At 37.1% G+C, this 24,836-nt stretch overlaps 1 protein-coding gene across 2 annotated transcripts in view; it reads right to left on the bottom strand.

The window, feature by feature from the left end:
• Gria3 (glutamate ionotropic receptor AMPA type subunit 3) overlaps positions 1–24,836 on the bottom strand; it is a 266,322-nt gene that overhangs the window by 32,025 nt on the left and 209,461 nt on the right. For both annotated transcript variants that reach the window (XM_077107716.1, XM_077107715.1), the window contains exon 12: positions 17,773–17,971. In XM_077107716.1, coding sequence (XP_076963831.1) covers positions 17,773–17,971 — 199 coding nt within the window. The remainder of the gene's footprint in view (positions 1–17,772; positions 17,972–24,836) is intronic.

Here is a 24,836-nt window from a genome sequence, read left to right as displayed (position 1 = left end):
ACACACTGCCTCCCAGTGGACGAATTGCTAGGGACTACATTGACCAAAATGTGAACTGGTTGAGGTTTATTTCTCTGACTCGTCTTTGAACATGATTTTACAGAGCCTAATCTTCTTCTTTGGTTCAATTTGAAGACTATACAACATTTTCCGAGGTAAAATTCATCAGTAAAATGGCCCAGTAGCCTGTTATAGGGCCCTAAATCCTACCATTAGACATAATGCCTTCTGTTTGGACAAGTTACTTCAATTTCTCTAGGTCTCTAATAATTGTCTGAGCAATGAAGATAGAATATTAAATGAGATAATTCATACAAAGCCCCAGCACAGTCCCTGTAGTAAGTCCTTAACGAATTAGATTATGCTCTCATGGCAAATAGGAAGCTAACACAACCCATATACATCACCTTTGTATGATGTAGTTTATTTAAGAATTTATGCCAGAAGATCTGGGGGGAATCAAGATAGGTTTTGGGAGGGAGGACAAGATGGAGTGCCACCCTGATAAGTCAGGGGCACATGAAGACATGCATATGTGGATGGCAGGAAGAATGGTGTCAGGGTAAGTGCTGTCAGTATTTTGGAGGCACAGACTTGAATCAAGGCTAACTCACTAGATACTTGGCAGAGAACACCTTATAAGGCTAAATGGGGCCACTAAAATGTTCAATTTCAATATATTCACACTTCACCTTCTCCTGTGGCTCTCCATTTTGAACAGTTGGGCTTAGATTTAAGTCTTTTCCTCCTTGCTGTGTTAGAAGTGGTGTGGTAAGTATTATTTCTAAAAGCGCTACGCTGATTAAAAAAAGTGGCTCGCTGGGGTTTTGTCTGGCAAACACACTGACTGTGAAAGCTGCAGGAAAATTGATTTTCTGGCATTTGCGTGTCCTGGCACAAGTTCTGCTGCATGGAGGCTTAAGTTACAGAACCTTCTGGTAAGTAAAGCAAGTGAGGGTGACTTCACAAAATGATTTGGTTTCACTAATCTTCAGCATTTGGGTCAAGGCAGTGGCAAAATGGCAGATAAAACAACTATTTTGCTGTTAGTTCATTTACAGGGGAGTAGTCAAATAGCCACTTAATCTGATAGTCACACATAAATAGAAATCAACATTCTTCATGCTCAAACCCTGATTCCATATTGTCTTTATTTTGCTTTGGCCAATGCGAGTGCTGTGGAGAAACCACTTAGTCACCAATGCTCTGGGAGGGGCCTGCCTATCCATGATAAAATTTGCAGTTATGTGATGTCTTCTTTTGGTGTATAGAACAGGTCCTGAGGTTATAAACACCTGATTTTTGTACTTATTAGCTCTGTGATTTTGGGCAAATCTGAGCCTCAGTTTCCTCATTTGAAAAATGTGGACAGTAATAGTTTCTGCCTTGAGATGAAATAAATTAGCTCATGACAGCCCTAAATTTCTCCTCTACTCAATAGTTGTATCAGGTACTATGGTAGAGTCTGTGGGGAATGAAGATGTGTCAGATGTGGTCATTATGCTCAAGAAGCTAAAAGAGATAATAGAAGGGTCATCCAATTGGACTTTATGAAATGTTCTTTAGCTGTGCTGATATGCTAATTTGTAGCCACACATGTCTGTTAAGCATTTGAAATGTGGTTAGTGCTACTGAAGAACTGGATTTCAAATGTAATTTTAATTTAAGTAGTTACATATAGCTAGTGGGTATCTTCTTGAATAGCACAGATCTCATAGTTTAAGTAAAGGAAAAACAGAGGTGTTAAAAGCCAGCAAAAGGACAACAAGAACTACTTTGTCTGGCTTACTCTGATGATGGAGGTGATGAGTGCATCAAATAGAAGTCTTGTCTGCACCAATTGAAGGGCTAGCTATAGCCTAGGCTGAGGAACAGGGGAGCTAGGGACATAACTCCTATTTTATTCAGAGGTAATCTGTAGCTCTGGGCTAGCTTTCCCAGCTTGTGTTTATGGAAGGCCTCTCCAGAGAAAGGTAAACTGTATTATTTTCCTGGGCAAAAATTCCTTAGACACATGCAGGGACTGTTTCCTTTAAATTTATCCTAATTGTGTAAATTGAAAATAAATGACCTCCTGGATCTAAGAATGCCAAGAAAAAAATTCTTATTATTCTTGTCCAAAAAAACATAATTTCTTTCAAAAGACTGGATAATTATACAAGAAAATATTTGTGAAAAAAATACAGAATGCTACTTTAAGTTGCGACCAGCTTGATTTTCTTTTCTTGGTTTCATAAATTCCTACATTAAGTTGTTTGGGTCATCTCTCTCCAACTTTGCTTCCCAAGGGAAGAATTCCAACAGGAGTGAGCAGCCAGGTGATAACTCACAATTTCCCCATTTTTTAAAAACTGGTTCTTTCCTGTATCTGCTCTGATATATGGGTTGAAGAATTTAGTATAATCAAAATTGAAAGTGGTAGAATCTCTAGAGATGCTTTCTTCTAAGAATTCTAAATAACTTTGTCAAGTACTCACAAATGCCTTTGCCTAGCACTTTTAAACTGTGTTATACAGTTGTGACCTTAACGTAACTATATTTGCCTTATCTGAGTCACCAAAGGGAGGAGAGGACCAATATTTCCTATGGAGGTAAAACTTTGGGAATTAGGCAGGTTTAATGTTATAGTCATTTGACTTGATTGCTGTTATATAGTTAACTAGAGAATTGACCCAACGTATACCAAGAGCCCAAACTAAAACAAATGCTGCCAAATTATAGATTTGCTAGTCAAATCCTATTATAAAACAAAACAAAGTTAAAAAAGGAATAGAATATGCTTCACTGTCATGTATATCTTTTAAAAAATAAGAAAAAAAAGACTCATGAGCTGAAGCAGAATTTCTTTTCCCCAAAGAAGCAACTAACAAACTATGTTGTTTTATGTTCAGGCCTGTATATTCACTACCACTATTGAACAGAAATAAAACCGAAGTCTGAAAACCCTCCAAAGTAAGCCTAATTACAACAATATTTCATTTGACTTAAGTTCCAGCACATACAGTTATCACTTCTATTTGGTAAAGATAAATAGTCAAACTGTAGTAGGAAGCCATGTTGAATCCTAAAGAACTTAGAATAAAAAAAGGAAATTGAAAGCCTGAGTTGCCTTTGCAAATTTCATGCATTTTCTAGTGCCTGTGAAATTATCCTACCTGTGGCTTGTAGGATAATTTATTAGCAATCATTGGTTTGAAATGCATTTCCCTTAAGTCCTTATTTCTGTGCCAGTAACCTATCAGCAAAGAAATATAGTAATTTGAAAAACAGACCCTCTATATCTTGAACAAGAATGTTATTTTCTCTCATTTTCCAGAAAATTCGAGTGGGCTAATAATACTTTAATGTATTTTTCTTTTAAGACTCTCCTGCTTGCCTTCTATTCTAACTCTGATCAACCAGTGGTAAACCTTTGTCAGCTGAAGTGCTAACTCTCCATTATCTCCCACACCCCAAACCCACTAAGGGTGCTACTAACAGTAGCAACAAACTAAAGAATGTTTATGCAGACCTGTCACTGCTATTAGAATAAGCTGTGGCCAACAGTTATCTGGTTTTCTTCTCATAATTAGATGACTTGTTTCTATTAACCAAAGATTTTTAAAGCCACTTAGAAAATTTAATTTCCATTAGGATGCTTTTTTTTTTCTGCACAGTCTGACATGTAAAGACAACAGAATATTTAATTAGGAGCCTTCTATATAGTCATCTCTCTTTCAGACTTGATTTCTCTACATTCAGCCTCAAAATTGCTTGTCAGTGTTGTGGAGAAAATGGATTTCCTCCCCCCTACTGCACCTAGTGGTAATCTGCATTTCTTCTGATTTATATCCAAGTCATTCATTATCTACCTGCTGAAAAGTATGTTATTAATGAGAAGCAGGTAGGAGTCATGCTGTCCTCCCCAAGTTTAAATGAATCTTTAAGATAGTACAATCAAACAGATATGCAAAATAGACTATTAATGCAACATTAAGTTTACAAATCTGAACAAAATCAAGGAATGAAAACTTTTAAGTTTCTCATTGTTTCAGTCTTAGCAACATGACACATGCTGCATATAGAGTATAGCATTAGGAAGATGTAGATCCAAAAACATTGAAAAAGTGACCAATATGTGTAAAGTAGACTCCAAAATTAACTATCAGACTGATGGAATGATGTAACCTTACCTATTCAGATTGGCTCAATCACAGGAAGTAAGTTTCAAACATCTTTGAACTTTTTTTCCCCTGGTTTGTGTGATTTTGCACTGCTTTGCCTAGATGAGACTTTGCCTTAAATTATGTAACAGATGACTTCCTAGAGAAAGCCGTGTCATAAATTAGATTCATTTTTGAAAATCAAATTTTATTCCATCAATGCATGGACTAGTTTATGTTTTTTTTCAGAAAATCCTCCTCCTAGGTTTCTCTGACAAGTAATGATCTGTAAACACCAAAATGCACTAAGGGATTTCTGTTTTCCAGGGAAGAATATGTTTCTAATCTGAGTAATTACTATTAATTGCTTTTATTGCTTGTGAATTTTCTGATATATGGATTACTTAAGGTAGGGTCCAGCTGTGTTGGATACCCAGAGATTTTGGAAGAAAAGAAAGGAAAGCTTGAAAGATAACAAACATTTTAAAGTAGTTTTTGTTAATCTTGGGGCTGGCAGAAGGGCAAGCTCAGAGATTGCCTGGGAAGACAAAAAATATCAGTACAAAGCAAATCAAGGTTGGAGGTCCTGATACAATGCCTGCTGTGAGGCATCCCCAAAGTGTCAAGGGCAGAAAGTGGTATCCATGGTAACAGCAAGGGTCCCAGTGGAATACAATGAAAAAAAATTGGATCCAGCCTTACAAAAACTGATCTCATCTCCATAAAAGATAGAAAAATGACTCTCTATCAAGGGGAAAGGGAGAGGTCACTTTTTTGCAATAGTTGGGAGCCAAACTTTTGCATGGGAGATGAAGACACTGCAAAGCATGTTAGAAAGAAGGAAAGGGTCCTGTTAAGTGTTCATCATAGATATAAGCAACATATTTATCCACCTTGTTAACAGTTCCAACTTCACCCAATATGAATCATAGCAATGTCCACAGCTTACTCCTTAATCAGCAAGGGCTGCATTGATTATAAAATTGATGAACTGTTCTTGGCCACTGGTTATGTATGAAGATAGTACAATCAAACAGATATGCAAAATATACCATTTTGCAACATGGTATATTTTGCAGACCATATTACAATCTAGGCTGGGTAATCTGGTCTCTGGGCTGGAAAACATTTCTCTCCTGCTTGAGCATTGTAATGCTCCTGCCATTACCCTACTGTCCATATTCAAGACACCTCATGTTCATTCCTTGGATAGGTATCTTTGATCATCACTCTTCTGTTTACCTAACAACCATAAAATGTTAAAATGGCAATGGATGGCAATGAAAGGGATGGAGGAAAAACCACAGGAATCTCATTCCTTCCTTTAAGGCCTAAGAGCCAGGATTTCAGTTTCATTGCTACCCATCATACCACTGTTTTTCAGAAAGATGCACCCTCACTGATGCTCCTTCATAGGGATACTAGAATGACAGGGTCCAGCCCATATTCTCCTCACCAATCAGTTTTGCTTGCTCCCAGGAAACTTTATCCTGCCACATGGGCACTTGAGGCTGTCCACCCACAAATTTTCTATGTGGTGAAGGTTGAATCCATGTTCTCCTTAGTGCCTTTAAGAAATGAATTCAGCTTCACTGGCTGCCCAATGTCCAGACCCAACAGGTCCAATACATAAAGGAAAAGGGAGTAAGAAATAGGGAGTAGAATGTTACAGAAGTGTCTCTGGCTAAAGGGAAAGAATTTCCAGAGTTCTAGTTCATCTTTTTCTTCTGTACAAGTTTTAAAATCTGCCTCCCCCATATTTTTATTGGTGCATTATAATTATACATAATAGTTGAATTGTTACAATTTGTGCATGAACATAACAAAGTAATTCAGTCAATATCATTCCCCAGTATTTCCCCTTTCTGTTCCTCTTTCTGATAGCATTTACATCCTCTGAATTTTGAGCTCTTCCTGGTGACCAGCTTCATGTCTACCCAGATATAGCCCACTAAGTTGGGAACTTTGAGTCCTGAGGCTCTCTGAAACAGTAACACAGTAGAGCTGCCTCATCATAAAAGGTACGTAAAAAGACAAAGACAGAAGGGGGATAGCATGTCAGTAGGAGAGATTTTTGGTTAATGGCTAAGAGTTTAAAGCTCTTGGTGTAATTGCTCATTCTGTCCCTTTTCATTTTCCAAGAGATTTCTTTTGCCCAAAACTCCAACTCATATTTTTAAGTTTTTTTTGTAGCTGTAGATGGACAGCATGCCTTTATTTTATTTGTTGATTTTTATGCAGTGCTAAGGATCGAACCCAGTGCCTCACACATGCTAGGCAAGTGCTCTGCCTCTGAGCTATATATAGCCCTAGTCCTCTGACTCATACTTTAATACATGAACTTCCCCAGGTAAAGCCCAGCTCTTTATATCCACCTATTGTCCTCTAGAGTGGGGAACTTTGAAACATGGGACTTCCTTTATCCTTTGTAAAAACACCATCTCAGAAAACCTGACTACTTGAGACTCTGCATGTTAGATGGGGAAAGAGTTAGGGGAAGTGGTGGTAGGCCAGCTTCTTCATGTTGGCTGGTGTTTCTAAGCAACTGATCTATCTTCTCCTTTTTATAACATTTCATGTGCCCTGACTTCATTGCAGCCTCGATGGTTTTGTTTTCACATGTTGATTAGCATCTAGGGATATTCACTTAAGTTCTTCTAGGTAGGGATAGTTGAGGTAAGGGGTTCCCTGAAGCCTCTGAAAAAATGCTAATATAACAGTCCTGGCCATCAAGACCCAGCAGATAAAAGAATGAAAGAGAAGGGAAAGGATGAGCTAAAGAAAAGTAGGACAGAGTTTCTTTGTCATGGTTAGGACTTTCCATGCTCCTGGTCTATATTCAATATGTGTCCCATTTTTTTTGCCTAAGAAATTCCTCTTATCTACAGCCATTAGTTAGGTTATCCCAATTGAAAATCTTCACTGATAAATACCTATGCTTGGACCTGACTCATATAGGATGGGAAGTTGGAACCATGGGCTTCCTTCAGGGTTCATAAATACAACAGTCCTGTTTGACTAAGACCCATCCAGTAAACGAGCAATAGAAAAGGGAAGGTGTTATCTGGATCATAGGAGAAAAAGATAGGTTAAAATTACAAACATTTTGAGGTTTCTGGGTATGATTCACCTGCTGTTTCATTTTGTTCTCCCTCTTATAGTTTTCATGAACTTTGTTGTCTACATATTCCAGACAGATACCATTACTTGAGCTTCTCTAGAGACCAGCACTTGGGGCTCCCTACAGCTTTCAAAAAGCATTAATGTTATAATGCCAGCCCAAACTTAGAACCTAGCCCCTCAAACAGTCATCTCCCATTGGTCCTTGTTGATAAGAAGAAAGATTTTTCCTTTCTCTCCCTCCCTGACAAAAACACTGGAGGAAGTGGCTCCAACTCAGTAAGCTCACTCTCAAGATACTTCCTGCCAGGTAGGCCCCACCTACTTCTCCTCAGCCTTTTTTTTTCTTTTCTGTGCCACAAGTCAAGCATCCAGCCTCTTTCCTACATCCTTTGCATAGGGGGGAAAAAAACAAACACAAATCATCAAAGCAAAGATTCCCTTATATATTGTAGAGTTGAATGTTCCTCAAAGAGTGGCTCTTGGTCTTCTGTGTTGGGATCCCTTGGGGTACTGGTTTAAAAAAAGATTATTGGAACCCATGGCATCATCATCTTGAAGCCCAAATATGAGACCCATTAATCTGTATTTTAAAATAGCTCCTCACAGGGGAGCTATTTTGTGGCCCAGAGGTCATAGTCCCAGCACTCAGGAGGTTGATGTGGGAAGATCACTTGAGCCCAGGAGTTTTTGGTCAGCCTGGAAAATATAGTGAGACCCCCATCTCAATAAAATAAAACGACTCTCTAAGGGATTTTATGTGCAATCAGTGTTGGGAAACACTAGCCATCTGCAGTCATTCATCAGATTACAGAGTCCCCTATTCAACATTTGTGACAAGTGGTCATTAGCATATTCTTAATGCCTGTCAATGATGAACAGCTCACTATCTATGGAGACAGCTTATTTTATCTATCAATTGCCATATTAGAGCATTATTTTTACATTAATCTAAAATCTCTATCACTGTAATACTAACCCTGATTTTTGTTTTGTCCATTAGGACCTCACAGAACAAGTCCAATCCATCTTTAAAATATCATCTTTCAAATATTTAAAGACAATTTTAATATATTTGCTGTCTCAATTCTTGTGATGTTGGGAAATAATCTTGTAAAAGATTGTAGAACAGTCCCAGCAGGTCAGCTCTTTGGGCAGTTACAGATACGAATGTTTTAAGACAAGACCATCAGCGAACTATGAGAAATGATGCTTGTCCTCTGTATGTCAACTCTAAAACTGGAGGTGTCCTTTGAGCCCCTCACCTTCAACAACTTTATATTGATCTATACTGCATCAATTTATCTCAGCTGCCTTGACATTATTTATATTTCTGCTTTCTCTCCCTTTCTTTTTTCTTTGGTGCTAGAGGTGGAATCCAGGGCTGCATGCATGCTAAGCAAGTGCTCCAGTACTTAGTTCTACCCATAGATAGCTCCTTAGTTATGCATTAAGATATTCTCAACGTTTCTGTTTGTATTATTGGCCAAAACCTCAGAGTAAGAAAATGGAGCACATGTATTCTTCAGAATCTGGCTGATGGGGCAGTTTTCTTCCTGCTGTTTTCACATATAATACATTTCAATAATACACTATTAGTGCCCTCATTGTATGTGTGAGTGTGTTTTTCTGTCTGTTCTGAGAGAAGCAGCAGGATACCAACATTTGGAAGTCAAATTTCAAACTTGGTGCAATGGGACTTTAGTTTAATTCTCTTTATGATTACTTCATTCATACTACCACCATGTTCAGGAAAGAGGTTGTTTATTTTGTTTGAAACAATGACTAATGTAATGGGGTTGCTTTTAAGTATGAAAGGTTTGCTATGAAATCTTTCTTCATTGATATTATTTGCAAAGCGTAAATGGATTTTGCTTTTCAATGTTGGTTCCTCTAACTAATTTAAAATAAAACAAAATATTCTTTGGAGATTACCTTTTTAATGAACCTCATCTTTACATGAAAAATGTGGTTTATGAAATTATAAATAAGATAGTATTTAGAGCACTTTGGTCTTGAGCAATGATTTTTAATTTCCCCTTTGCAGTATATTGATTTCTACTATGATGTAATTGTTTCACAGCAATAATATTTTTTAAAAACAAATGGTTTTTGTCCCATCTAAACACCCTCTCTTCTAAACATATACATATATATGCTATTTCACAGAAAAAAATGTTAGTGTGAACCCAAGCGAGAACTAACAGTACCTTAGTCAATAGTAGCTACAATTTAATGTGACATAAAGCTATGGGCTTTTTGATTGTTGTGTTTTTTGGTCACAAATATATTCTTACATACCTCTTGAACTATTTTTGAATTCTCCTTTATCTCCAAATATTTTTTTAAATGCCCCTTTTATCTAGAAACTGTTCCTGATGAATTCATCTGACTCTTTTATTGTCTGCTTACTGGACTCAGGGGTATATATGGATGCTCCTATTTATTCCCAGACATCTAGGACAGGCTTCTTTACTCAGTGGGTTGGAAAATCAATGTTACTGACTGATACAAGAAATAGCCTGTAACCCAGACAAGAATCTCAAAGGAAATAAAATTGAGTGTCAAATAATATAGGCTATGAACACATAAGAATTTTGATAAAATTGGGAAGTAAGACTCACTTCTGGAATTCAGATTTCTCTAGGTATAGAATCTAACCAACTTCAGAAACATCTTCATTGGGGCATCAACGAATGTACAGATAGGAGATTAATTTTAAGGATACCTTACAGACAAATGCCTGTGATCAGAACTGAAAAGAAATACAATAAATCATCTCTGAGCCCTTCTCTTCCTATAGATAACATTTTAAACCATTTAGAATGGAAGGGTGATCTATTTATCCTACTTTTGGGTATATATCCAAATGAAATGAAATCAGCATACCAAAGAGACAGCTGCACTTCCATATTTATTACAATACTATTCACAATAGCCGAGACATGGAACCAACCAAGATGTCCATTGATGGATGAATAAATTTAAAATTTGTATATATACATAATGGAATATTATTCAACCATCAAAAGATGAAATCCTGTCCTTTTCAACAACATGGATTCAACTGAAGGACATTATGTCAAGTGAAATAAGCTAGACACAAAAAAGCAAACACTCTATATTCTCACTATCTTCTGAATGCACACAAAAGTAGAGCATGGAATAGAGGTCACTGGAAGCTAGGAGTGGGAGGGTTTGGGGGATCATGAGAAGTGGATAATAGGTATCAAATACAGTGTATGTGGGGAAGGAGCTTTAATGTTCTATAGCACAATAGGGCAACTATAGTCTACCTTAATTATACATATCAAAATAACTTGAGAAGACTTTAAAGGTTCCCAACACATAGAAATGATAATATTCAAGGAGACAGAAATGCCAAGCACTCTGATTTTGATCATTACACATTTATACATGCATCTAATTATAGAACTGTGCCCCCTAAATAAAGAAACTGGTATATAACAATTAAAAATAATAAACCATTTAAAATATGAAAAAATTTTATCAGAGATAACTTTGTCTTCAGACAGGTAATGTTTTTCAACACTGTGGAAAGTTTCTCAATCAGTCCTAGTATAGCTTTTCAGCCCATGTCAGTACAATTTAATGAGTATCCCTGGATCATTTAATGAATGTAGGATTAAAGATTTCACTAGTTATTACCAAAAAGGGATGTAGGCCGAATATATGAGAGTCATCTTTGACTCTTCCCATTCACTCACAGATGTTTCCCCAAACCCTGAGCAAATTCTGTGAATCTACTTCTAAAATAGATCCTTGATACGATCACTTTGCAAAATATCCATCACTATCATGTGGGCTATCATTTCTTGGTCACATTGGTTTTCCTTAACACATTCCACTTCTCCAGGACTTTGCACTTACCTTTTCTTCTGTTTGTATTACTCTTCCCTAACATTTTCATATGGCTACCTCTTATCACTCAGGTCTCTAATCAAAAGTTATCTCCTTAAGGAGGCCTTCCCTGAATCCTCCCTCACCTCCCAGACTCTCAGTTAAAACTGCCTTCTCTAATCCTAAGTCATTCTCTATCATAATGCCTTAGAGCACTTAGTACCTGAAATTATTCTGTATATCTATTTGATTACATGTTTATTGTTTGTCTCCTTCTAACAGAATGCAAATGCCTCAAAGAAAGTCATTTTCTTGTGTTTTCTGCATTATATCCCTGGTGTCTAAATTACTAGGTATATGCTTAGTATTTATTTAGTCTCTACTAAAACTGGAATGAGTCTAACCACAGAGCATCACCTTATATAACCTTTCTGGGAAAAAAAAAATATATATCAAGGTTTTATTTGTGTGAGTTGCCTTTTCTTTTTACAAGTGGAGTGCAACCAAGCATTCCAGTTGATTGTTCTTGTTTGTTGGTAAGAATTTTACCTGATACTTACTGTCAAGTTAGGCTTCTGCATGGTGATGAAAAAGAATTGTAAATAATTAACTTGTGCAGATTTGCTAGGTGAACTCAAGGAAAGTCTAATTGAACAGATGGGCCTCATTCCTTTAACTGGAAGGCTATCAGGTGATTTGACTTTGTCAGAGAAGAAAAGAAAATGAGATCTTAAGATGAGTTCTTCTAGAAGAGAGTTTCAGATTTCTCTCAATGATCTGGGAGTCCTGTGTGATGTTAATTACCCTGAGGTAGTCTGAGAGAGTTGGCAGCCTCAAGAACAACTGAGACTTAACCCCCTTAGGCTTTCTGGGCTGTGAAATGCTCTCATAAGCAAGTAGGTTATCTGAGAGGACGAACAGAGATAGGCTTAATAATATCCATATGGTTGGTTACTTTGGGCAGATGGCCTGCATGCCACCTTGGAAGCACCCGAATTTCTAGGTGGTCTTCAAGGGCAGCTCTAAATTGTGCATGTTAAAATTGTTGAATCTGCAGGCCACAAAGGAATGGATAAAGATGAACTGGTTAGGAGATGAGTTTTGCAGTAATATTTTATAGTTAGAAGTAGGAGTGAGCTCAGGAGGACAAGGGAAAGAATTTAAGTGAGTTTCTGTTCTCCTCCCAAAGCTAAAGAAAATCCACACCCTTTCTCCTGAGAAAAACAGATATTTTCTTATTTTATTTTTTTGAGAAATACTCCCCAAATCTCTACAGAGCTTTGTTGGGAGAGCCTTTATGTTTTAATTGCTCTATTACTAGGGCATTCACCTAATGTATCCTAGGATTGGAGAACCCTTCATACTTTTAAAGAGTTTTTTTTGTTGTTGTAGTATTTGATGCATTAGAGGCTTGATTCATGCAGAACACTCCATATTTCTGTGAATATTCCCATCAGAATGGCCCTGAGGTGGAATGTAAAGGGAACCCAATGAGGAATCAAAGAATTAGGGTCCTAGTTCCAGCTCTTCTCCATTGAACACATTCAGTATGTCAAAATGTCATCTTGTCTCAGTTGTCTCTTCTGTGAAACGTGAGTCATAATACCTGCTCTGGCTGCATAGTAGGATTGTTTTGAGACTGACTAAGGAATTGTATGTTAAAGTGTGCTGGAAATTGATGGTTCACTCGATTATGAGCTCCTAAATGGTAGAACACTTTATTCTATGGAGAATCATTAGCCTGATGCTAGTTACCATGGAACATACCCATAGATTTGTCCATGATTGGAAGCAACTTCAAAAATAAGCAACAATCATCTTCTCTGGAGGGATAATCATCAAGTTATCTCAGATATCTATATTTTTAAATGACCTCTGAGTATGGAGAAGAAGCCCATCTAGGTATTTTAGGTGATTTGGAAAAAATATAGAATTTAATTTTGTTTATAGAGATGCATGGATACTTAGTCCTTAGCATAGTGTTTGATACAGAAAATGTAAGAGAGTGATAGATTATCATGCACCAATAAAAATATGGAAAAATAAAAGTGATGGATAAACAATGGAACCTAAAGGATTATTAGCCTGTCCACTTTGCCACATCTTATCCTTTTTTATGGAAACAGATATTAGATGTGTTTTCTGTTGTGTGCATACATTGCCAGGTCACTCTCTGCTTCCCTGGAGATTTTACTTGCCACCAGTCTGAGACTTGCCTACAAGGAAGCTTGTTGGAACCATGGATCCCTGGCTGCTGAGGGATGGGAAAAGCCAACAGGCATCTCAATGTGTCTTTCCCTTTTCCAGAGGCCGGTTTGGCCAGTCTCAGAGTCTTACCTTGTGGCTGTTGTGCATCTCCAGTTTTGACCTATAAGGTTTATGGCTCTTGGTATGTAAAGTATTATATAACACAAAAAGGTAAGAACCTTTTTTTAAAATATGACAACATCAAAACAGCCACGTCAAAATTGAAAGACAGTTTTTCTTTTTAAAAATTCACTCAGTAGTACATACAATGGATGTCTCTGATCTACCATCCTTTAGTGTCAACTCATCTCTTGCTTTTACTGTTATGTGCTCCCTAGCATATGGTTTGGCTGTGTCTTCAAACCTTATTTGGATTTTCAAGCTAATAAAATTTGGTTACAGTTGTCCAGGCATATTGTCTGTCAGAATTTCAAATTAATCATAGTATTTGGTGAGAAAAAAATTAACAAAAGAATTTGTACATTTTAATGTGTTTTCCAACATTTGGGGACAGGGTAAGGAGCCTGGGAGGTCTGTTGTAATACAGCTTAAATATTAATGGTTAATTTTCTTGATCATATCAAAATGTCACCATAGTCTGAATAGGTACATTTGTGGGAAGCTTTTTTTCCTTTTCCTATATTCTTCAAAAGTCCTATCAAAGATAACTAATAATGTTGAAGAAATGTGGAGTCCAAGTGAAAAAGTGTGTGTTTGTGTGTGTGTGTATGTGGGAGTGGGTGGGAGAGAAATTCTCAGTGTAAGTAGAATCTAAATGATTAGCAGAGACCACTTCCCAAATCAGCTTAAAAAGGCCCATACTTCAGCTGTGTGCATAAAAAAATTAAATGAGGGAAACAGCAGTCAAAGGGTGTTGTGTTGAGACATATTCATGAGTAATTCAACAGATGCTTCATGGGGGGATTACAATGTCTGCAACTCAAAAGGCAGGACAGCCCCCTCAGTGGTCTCCCCAGCACACTGGGCAAATGTCCACTTTCTTTACTCCTCTCTATTTATTTTTATCTTCTTAAAGGGATTTAAGTTAGTATTAAACATTGTATTTTTAAAATATCCCTTTTATCCCCACCCTATCTTCAGTAGGAATATGGCCAAGTATTTGGAAAAGATATCAAGTATCCTAGTTGTCATCTAATATTTTTGGAGGTTTGTATGTTGAGAGGATTTTGGAATTACTTTTGCTCCTAGTGTTACTTTTTTAACATGAATCTGTATCAGGTTAAATTTCCAAAACCTAGTGGAGAATGATCATTTTGGTGCAGGTTTCCATATCATAGTGGCATTTCCTTGGGCAATGACAGTAAAGCTGTCGACTTGTTTTTTTTTTTAGCATGTGTGCCTCCACCTCTGGTTGGGATATTTAGTTTTGGAGCTGCTGTCTAAGTGTATCAGTTTTCAAGTCAAGAGGGTTGATGATAATATTCCAGATGTCTCTCCCAGCTGCATGCATTTTGCTCAGTCCCTCCTGTTTTCCTTTATGGAACAGGTCCCTCTGTGCCAGTGACTTTGTGTAAGATGACAGTTAGGGAAAGCTTAGAAAATAAGGAAACAAAGGAATCATTTCAAAATATCACCATTTTAATGGCAGCCTTACCCAGGATGAGTATAAATGTCTGCAGGGCAATTAGAAGAGAATTTTATTTTATTTATTTCTCTGTCTTAGTGGAAGAACTAGAGGGCTAGCCCTAGGCTGTTTTATGCTCTTACTATTGGGTCCCTGTAGTTTCAGGATGGAGTGAAAATAGGAAGAAATGAACTCATTATGTTTGTAAATGTTGCAGGGGATCTTGTTTTATCCTTTAAAATTCAGAAGGCATGCTATCAGAACTCCCCATTTTTTTTAATGTGTGGGGAGTTAATATTCTTAAAATTGTCTCAATGCCTGGAGATTACTGAGATTTGAGGGTAAGGGGACATCAGTGTCAAGTCAAGGCCCCAGGTGCAGGATGATGTACTCTTGTGAGCTGCCTTCTCTTCCCCATTGGATTCAGGAACGGGGTGGGATAGAGGACATAGTGAGGAAAGTGGCTTGGAAAGCAATGGGCTGGACCCCTGTATTATATGAATAATATGCATACTCTTTGTTAGGTTTATATAACATTTTCAGTACAAAGCAAGCTCAAATAATTGAGTTTTTATACTGCTCAGTTTCATTCTTATATCACTAACTTTTGTGTGCTTCCCTGAAGGATCACCCCACAGAGTCCTTAATGTTGTCACTGGCAACCATTTGGGGAAAACGAAAAAGTAGCATGTAGGGGAATTAAAAAATGATTTGCACTTCCTTATACCTAGAAATATCCAGCTTCTTCTCTAATCAGATTTTCAAAACAGCTCTATTTCCATAGGAATTACTCATTGGCTTTAAAGGTCAGTAGGAATTGGTGAACATTAGAAACCACAAACCAATTAGAATGTAGCAATAGATTTGTTCAGAATTGAATGTTGATTCCAATCCACTCCAGTAATATGCTCTTTAATGAAACCATCATGGAATGGATCAGTAGATAAAGACACAAAATGAGTGGGAGATGGAGTTTCAGTGTGGAGCAATAACTATTTGGTCACACTTTTAAGTCTTTGTGCTAACATATCTTCCCAGAGAACCTCCTTTTGCCTGGTATGAGGATGAATGGACTTTGAAAACTTAATGGGAACTGATGTCATATTGATTACCATTAAAAGCACACCTTTATAATCTCTGATCATTGTTGAAGGAAAAATGTTTTCTAGTAGAACAAATGTCTCTTATCAGAGGGCCCAAGTCTGGTGTCTTGATATCCTAACTGGTCAGTTAATTCATATAGCACTTTCATGCCTACTGGGATGGTGAACATGAGCTCTGTTGAAGGTTGATATCAAATAAGATTTCCATGGAGCTGATCATGTGCTGACTATTCAGCAGATGGAAATCCCTGGCTTTTAGCCCTGACACATGTGAGTGATTGCATGGGTAGGAGGAATTGTCCCCCAAAAAGCTTCTGGGATTGCATTAATAGGGAGAGTCAAGGCCAGATTAGTATCAGAGGGTCTGGATATCATTTTGATGCTTCCAACTCTGGGCCCCTCTTCCCAGGTAGAGGTTATGATGTGTTCAGTAAGCAGGTGACAGAGGTGAGATATAGACATCCTGAGCCATGGAAAATTCTTGAAAGGGCTCCAGAATGGATCCTTTCTCCTTCAGGGAGTACAAACTGTTTTCACTTAATTCTCTAATGTCAAAAACACACTCCTCCTTGTTTTCCATGAAATAATTGAACAAATCTCATGGTAATACATGTAGAAATATATTACTTATTTATCAAAATAAGCTGGTTTAGAAACAACATTTGTTTACTCGCTCCTTTGAGAAAAAGTCAGTAATTATACCTACTATCCAGTATCTTGACTATTGGTTGGAGAGAGTGACTAAACTTTTCCTCTCTACCTACTACTCAATTGCTTTTTGGATCATTGCTACAACCAGTTACAGTGGCTACAGTAGAAGCAGTGGCAGTGTCTTCAAGGGGTCCATTTTCTAATTTAAAGCAACCTGTTTTGTTTGTTGGGGAAACTGAAAAACATTTTATTTCTTAAAAACTGTAATGGAGGGGCTTTGGCTGTGACTCAGTGGTAGCGCACTTGCCTGGCATGTGTGAAGCACGGGTTCAATTCATAGCACCACATATAAATAGATGAAGGTCTATGAACAACTGAAAAAATATTTAAAAAACTGTAATGGAGTTTACATAGATTTACTAACTTTTGCTAGTGGACAATTTGCTATTCCCCTAGAAAGATTTGGACTGATGAGAGCAGGGGGAATAAATCTACTCAAAAAATTAAAAGCATTATAAACTTTCCTGTGAATTAAATTATCAGCCTGTATGTTTATACTTGAAACAACTGTAATACATTTCAATGGAAAATTCCATGTCTAAAATAGAATATGTACTTTCTTCTAGTCCATCACTTGTCAGAGTCTTAGAGTCAATTACCTAACTTCTGTGAACAGCTGAAACATAAAGTCACTGCTTTTGTAAGAGTTAGAAGAAAGAGAGATTTAGTTTAGTTCTCTCATTATTCAAGTAAGACAACCCAAAATGACACAAGTTAAATGACTTGCCCAAAGACAAACAATTCCTTTGTGGCAGGGTTGGGATTCAAACCTAGGAGTTCAAACTCAGTGCTCTCAACATGTCACCTGTTATATCTCACATGAGTATTAGTTCTAAAGGTTAGTGAATTAGATCACCAACTAAGCAGTACAGTATTTAAGATGCTCTCCTTTGATAACATTCCCTCCCTTTCCCAGTCTTCCCTTGAAAGCACTGTGAATCTGCCTTTGTGAGAAGATAATAAAATAAAAACCAGCAGGCCCAATTAGCTGCAAAGCACTTACTCTGAAAAATTCTTTTGTTGAACCGGAGTCCAGGGTCCCATATGCAATTTCAGTCTGCTTAGCTAGGTCTTCAGCACTCTCTATGGGAGAAACCATTCTCTCCACAGTCAGGAAAGCAGCGAGATTGGCAGTATAGGAAGAAATTATGATCAGGGTGAAGAACCACCAAACCCCTCCAACAATGCGCCCGGAGAGTGATCTACAAAGTAAAACAAAAACAAATCCAGACCCAAAGGGGCCAGATCTCAGTTAAGAAATCCTTATCTTTATTTCTGGAAAGAGGAGTAGTTTCAGTACAGCTTATGGAGGAGGAAAGTAGATGATGTGAGAGAATTAACATCAGACAAAAGTCACATGTTAATGACAATACTACATGTCATGATAGCATATGATAGTGCACACAGAATGCTTTTCAGGACTGTACAGGTTTTGTTCTACTTTGTATCTTGAATATCCCTTAATGGTCCATATGTGGAAAGTTTGGTTAGTAGCCTGTGGTTTTACTGGGAGGTGGTAGAACCTTTAAGGGGTGGGACCTATCTAGAGGAAGTTAGGTCACTAGGATGTGCCCTTGAAGGGAATATTGGGATCCCAGTACACTTTTCTCTCTCTTGCTTCCCTGCCATCATGAGTTGGATGGGTTTCCTCTGCCACATGCTTCCCCCATGATATATTGCCTCACCACAGGCTCAAAGCAAAGTACCATGGACTGAAATCTCTGAAGTGATGAGCTAAAATAAACCTTTTCTCCTTTTAAGTTTTTTACCTCAGTAAATGCTATTAACATACCGGACTAACACAGGATTTCTAAACAGGAATTTTTTAATCACAAAAACATTTTTATTATCTCCCACTTACATGTAATAATTTAACCAATTGAGTTCTCTGTGAGCTTTATTAAGCACATCTACAGAATACAGCATTATTTAAAGCAAGTGTTTCTTGGCCTTGGTTGCACATTAGAATCATCTGGGATATTAAAAAAAAATAACAGCCAAAAGAAAGAAGACTCATGCTCAGGTTTACTGGATATCAATTAAGTTAGAACCTGGGAAGTGGAATCCAGACACATGTATTTTTAAAATCTCCACTGATGACTACAATGTGCAGCCAAGGTTGTGAACCATTGATGAAAGGCAACATCATAGGAGGAAGAGTCAAAAGGCTTTCCATGTGTGAAGAGAAATGGGCAGCTACTAAATTAGCACTCTTCACTTTGAGTTTAATATATTTAATAAAGACATTATGATTTTGTGGAGTTGATCACCCATGAGGCAAGGAGCTAGATTGTAATGTTTATTGTTATTTCATATAAATGTCTAGTGAGACTCAGGAGATCAAAACTCTTCCCTTTTACAAACTAAACCTTAGCCAGTGAGGGAAGGCCCCAAAATGATGCAGGAAAATACCTGTACAATGGGGTGTGTGAGGCATTAAAACACTTGTTTCCTTCCCCCTCACCAAAATGCCCCCCAAAATGATTTTTTCCTGGCCTGCTTATTATTGGAATCATCCTCTGTGGGTCTTCAGAGGCTTTGATCAAAATGTAACACTTCAACAGTACCTATCAGTAGGAAATGTGACAGAAGAAGAGAGGTAAGTTCATAAGGGTATATTTTGTTCTTCAATATTCCTGTGCATTGGCACCAGCAGGGGCCTTTGTTAAGGTGCAGATTTATAACATCTGAGTGACCAAGAATCTGTATTTCTTAAGCATCTTGGGTTTCTGCAAAGATATCTTCAGACTAAACAGAAACAAATGTTGTTAATCAGCGATTCTTAACTCCACCTGTACATCAGTATCATCTGGGGAGCTTGAGTCAAAACAGAACAAAAAGTAACTTGCCTAGGCTCCATCCCAGACAAATTAAATCAGAATTCTAGGAGATAGGCCTAAGCAGCAGAATTTTATAAAATTTTTAAGGTGCAGCCAGGGTTGCCAGTTATGGTCCTACAGTATGAGTGCTACTCAGGAGAGGGACTGTGGTATGTTAGAGGGGCAGCATGAGGGCAATGAATGCTCAATGATGAGTAATGGATTCTATTTAGGAAACTACATCTCCTTTGCAGTGTTGCTGATGGTTGGTTTGGTCCACAGAAATGAAAATCTGCTCCTTGGGTTTTATAAAATATTGCCACATCACCCCTAGGATAGTTCTGCTATGAGGCAGAACTCCATTCTTATTAGGCTATGTTCTCCCATGCCAAGAAAAACTCATGGAAAGAGAACCCACTCTGTCATAAAGTCAAGAATAGGCAGAGTAGCCTGGTACATCTCCAGACTCTGTGGGAAGAGGGCAGTTCTGGATGGAGAGCTGACAAATCAAGCTCTTTTCTGTCTGTACTTTCATTTCACTACTTGGAAACAAATTCAAATTTCTGTGTCCCAAGATAACCTTTCTTTTTCAGGCTCTGGAAAATTCAGTTGTTTTAGATGCTACACTCCAGTCAAATACTTTTGGCAGGTGTTTTGATAAATAGTATTCTTTGCTGCTAAACTATAGCAAACCTACTTTTTTTTTTAAGTCTCCAATTCCCATTAGTCCCTGGAAGCCTAAAACAACCATTATTTCTTTATTTCAAAACATAATCACTTTTAGTTTTTCAGATGTGAAAATCTGCTTTGCAACAGATTTTCCTAACTAATAGTTATACTCTCTCAGGATTTTATCTGGGAAAATTTCTCTTTTAGTCAGAAGATGTAAAAACACCTGGATGAGTCAGAAAAGAATGTGTCACACTTCCCAATGCTAAAAGTATATATATAGTGTTTGAATTAGGAATTTAGACCTTTCATCTTCATTGTTGCCAGATACATTCAATTTATTCTGGACTGATGTGACTCTGGAAATAATTTTATTGTATAAAAGATTAATGCTTCAAGGTAGCATCCATAGTAATAGGGTAATAAAAGATGATAACAATAATTAGTGGTTATAGAGTATTTCCTATATGCCAGACTCTGTTCTAATTGCTTTATATATATCAAATTTTAAAATTGTCTATCCCTATGGTTAAGGGCTATTTTAAATATAAGCAAACAGAGGCATTTAGAGATAAACTGAGGCACACAGGGGAGAAGTAGAAAAAAAAATCTATACTTACATACTAGGGAGAAATGCCCAGAGTTTTATACTACAAAATACCTATATTTTGTATAAGAAAATTCCAGATGGTGTGTAAATCATAGAAGGTGCAATTTTCCTACAAACACTGAGAAATATATTTGTAGCAAAACTGAATATTGTTTGTTACCTATTGTTCATTTGGAATGGAACCGTGAATGTCAACCTTACATTGAATGATGTTTTTTTGCCGAGGCCAAGGGGAGAACTGATTTTGGAGTAATTCCAGAATCACAGTTTGGTATGAAAAGAGGTATACTCTGCTGCTCAGAATATTAATGGTACTTTATGCATTGTCTATTTGAAATGTGGAGAAAATACAGTAATTTATTGAAATTACATTGTGCCATTTTATTGAGGCTAATGGACTGTGGCTATGTCTGTCTGATCTAAAATCAAGCCTGCACATCATAATCTGGTTATTTTGGCCACCTTAATATTGACTCAGATCATCATGTGGTTGATCTGAATGACTCAGCTGAGATTGGTTGTTGACATGACTGAAAATAAACCTAAATGCAAAATGGTCATTTTCATGTCATCTTGTCTACCTGGTATTGACTTTGGTAATTATGTGGGTAATATACAGCCAGTCCCTCCATATCCTCAGGTTCCTCATTCACAGACTCAACCAGCTGAAGATCAAAAATACTAAAAAAATTGCCTCTGTACTGAACGTGTACAGAATTTTTTCTTGTCATTATTCCCTAAGCAATAGAGTATAGCAACTATTTGCATACCATTTACATTATATTAGGTACTATATGTAATCTAGTGATGATTTAAAGTTTATTGGAGGATGTGCATAAGTAATAAGAAAATACTATGCCACTTTGTATAAGAGACTTGAGCATCTGTGGGTTTCGGTATCCGTAGGGGATCCTGGAACCAATCCCTGGTATCAAGGGGTGATTGTACTTATGCGCATGGAGATTTTGGGTGAGTACCCACATAGAAATGGTATAATAATTTTACAAACCTCAACAAAGAGCTTCTGTGGAATCAGAGTGGAATGTACAAGGTTGCATTCAACATTATCCTCTGAAGACAGTAGTAACTTTGACAAAAGATTTGGCAGATTTTCTACCACTTTCTTCTTTTGTTTGACATGAATGCTTAAATGTTTTCACTAACAAAATGTGCAGGGGAAGCCACAGGGAAGAAGCTCCATAAGCATTTTTACATTTCCCTTTTCTCATTAGTGAAACTATAGCCACTTAAAACCACATTTCACATGGAGGCTATATAAAAAGTGACTGATGGGTCAACCCCATCACATTTTATAAAGGACCTATTAAAACAAGACAAGACTCTATAGTTGAGTTAAAAAGACCTGTCATTTTCCAATTCCTTTCTTTCCACTAATGTAGCTGCAAATGTTTAACATTCATTTCAAATCGTTTTGTTGCACAAGATAGATTTCAAGGTTAGCATAATGAAATGACTGTAAAATTCTGTACATTTAGTATTTATAAATGCACCATAGGTGTATATAATGCCTTTTGAAAAAAAATGTAAGAGGAGTTGTGAAGTTAATGAAAGTAAATTAGTAACAAAAGAAAAGAGAATATAAAACATTGCAAAATATACATATCAGATAATATACAATGTTCTTGTTATCTGTAATTGTAAAGAAACTGGAGTTTGAGTTAGTAATAAAATGTGTTTTATGACATCTAACATGATAATAAAAGTGAGCTATGTGCTCTAACCTTCCTCCTGTAAGTAAATTTTGTAATCTGCACTTTACTAGCTTTACAAGATGAAGAGCTGGAACTAAAAACTGCTTCTCCTTTGTACAAACTCTTTATCATTCTTTTTTCCCCTTCTTTTTCCAAGTATGTATCATTTCTACATTCCATTCAATGCTGGGTCTTTGACACATTTGTAAAAAATGTGCAGAATCAATCTTTGGCTTATAGTCTTCTCTGATAGAAATAAGTAACCATATCCCAAAGACAGAAAGCTACAGCTTTCAGCCAGGAAAGTTGTGAAATAGTTCTAATAAAAATCCTGCTATTACATCACTAATTTATTGCCACATCACTACTGCTTTGAAGTGAATTTGCAGTAGGATGCAGAGAGTGGTGATATATCAGCAGAGGAAAGGATATTGCTTAAACGGGGCCAAAAAAATTCCTGTTGTCTTTGATACCATTCATTATACACTTCATGTTATGTATTACTCTGCACATACTTTCCATTTTATTTTATTTTATTTTCTAATATCTCCAGTGACATGTTTATTTCATAAGTGGTTCCTATTATAAGAGCTGTTCTTATCTAATGGTCAAAGGTGCATTTTAAACATTGGCTCCTCTGCACCATACACATACTTGCAACCCCAGCACATTAACTATCAGCAGAACTTTGATAATGACAGGAAAAGATTTGTTTCAGACATACTTTCCATTTAAAGGAGACTATCTGTGGAGGATCCATGTATAACCTGAACAGATTTCCTGCCTACTTCTACAAATTAATATCTTGGAAACTTGATAGGACCTGGGCATGGTGACATATGCTTGTAATATCAGCAACTTGGGAGGCTGAGGCAGGAGGATTCCAAGTTTGAGGTCAGCCTCTGCAGTTTAGCAAGACACTTGACAACTTAGGGAGATACTATTTGAAATATAAAAACGACTGAGGATGTAGCTCACTGGTAAAGCACCCCTGGGTTCAACTTCCCAGGAAAACAGCAAATAAAAAAAAGAAAACTTAATGGGAAGTAATACTTCTATAAGAATTTGAATACAGTAATTAATCAGGTTCTAGTTAGTCTGTTCTTTCCATTTTTTTTTTCCTGTAAAAAACTACCCCAACCCTCATCTCTTCAATATAGATAGCCCTCAGATGTCCCTGCAGCTCCACAGAAAGTCAGCAGGGGGAGTGTTTGCCTGGACTTGGACTCTGGACTGCTTAAGTGGTTCTATCAAAGTTTAACAAAGGGAATCAATTTCATATTTGAAAAATGCAACCTCCTGTCAATATCTGTAATGTATTGTGGAACAATACAATCAAATTATTTTCCAGGAGTATAATCCTTAATGAAGGATATTGGGGACCAAAAAGAAATGTTGCTGGTTATTTTTCATCAGAGACCTGCAATTTGATACTGACCAATATTTCACTTGTATTTCTGAGGAGTTTTAGGAACTCAATTAAAAGTGCAATATTATGTGTTAGTATTTGTGGAACTAGAATGATTAGATGAAGCCAATTTAATAATAATGACAGGTAACATTTATAGAGTTCTTACATGTGAGCCATTGTGCTTTCCATTTTACTGATGAGGAACTGAAGCTTAGTAAGGTTTAGTAATTTGCTCCAGGTTACACAACAGCTAAGCAGATTGTGAATCTGCTGAAACTAACTTCACGCCCACATGCTTAACCACTATGCTCCTTCCATCTGGCTGCACTCACTGCCTATCTCTCTATCTCTTGCTCAGGGAAGAGGGTTACATTGAATCTGGTCACATCTTCTCCTGAGTGCCCCCAGCAAGTCAGTTTGTATGTGGATATAACCTCAGATTATTACATTGATTACTTTCTCTAAAGTTGACTCAGCCTCCAGGTTTATGTAGAACAAAATAATTTACTCTGACCAATTAGAGTAGTTCAAATATCAAACCTAATATTGATGCAGTCTCTTGACTCTCCTAAGTAACTGTCAATAACTTTATTTGATGGAAAAAGAATGATGCCAGCATTTTTCCTCATGATGTCTTATTGCTGATTTTGCAGTCTTTTACTTCAAGTGAACGCATGCTCAACAGCATTTTGAATGTTCTCCACCTACTTTCATTAACACTAGGGCAAAGGCAGAGTTTCTTCAGGGGCTGGGAGACTGGAAAACGGCTTTGAGCATGAGGGAAGGAATGGAACAAGCAATGTGCTTTCAGGTGCACAGTGGAAGGCAGTGTACTGTTGTGAAAAT

The sequence above is a fragment of the Callospermophilus lateralis genome, chromosome X (assembly GCF_048772815.1).
Source record: "Callospermophilus lateralis isolate mCalLat2 chromosome X, mCalLat2.hap1, whole genome shotgun sequence".
In the NCBI taxonomy this organism is placed as follows: Eukaryota; Metazoa; Chordata; class Mammalia; order Rodentia; family Sciuridae; genus Callospermophilus; species Callospermophilus lateralis.
Note: the sequence above shows the minus strand (reverse complement) of the source record. Positions and strands in the feature narration are given on the sequence as shown.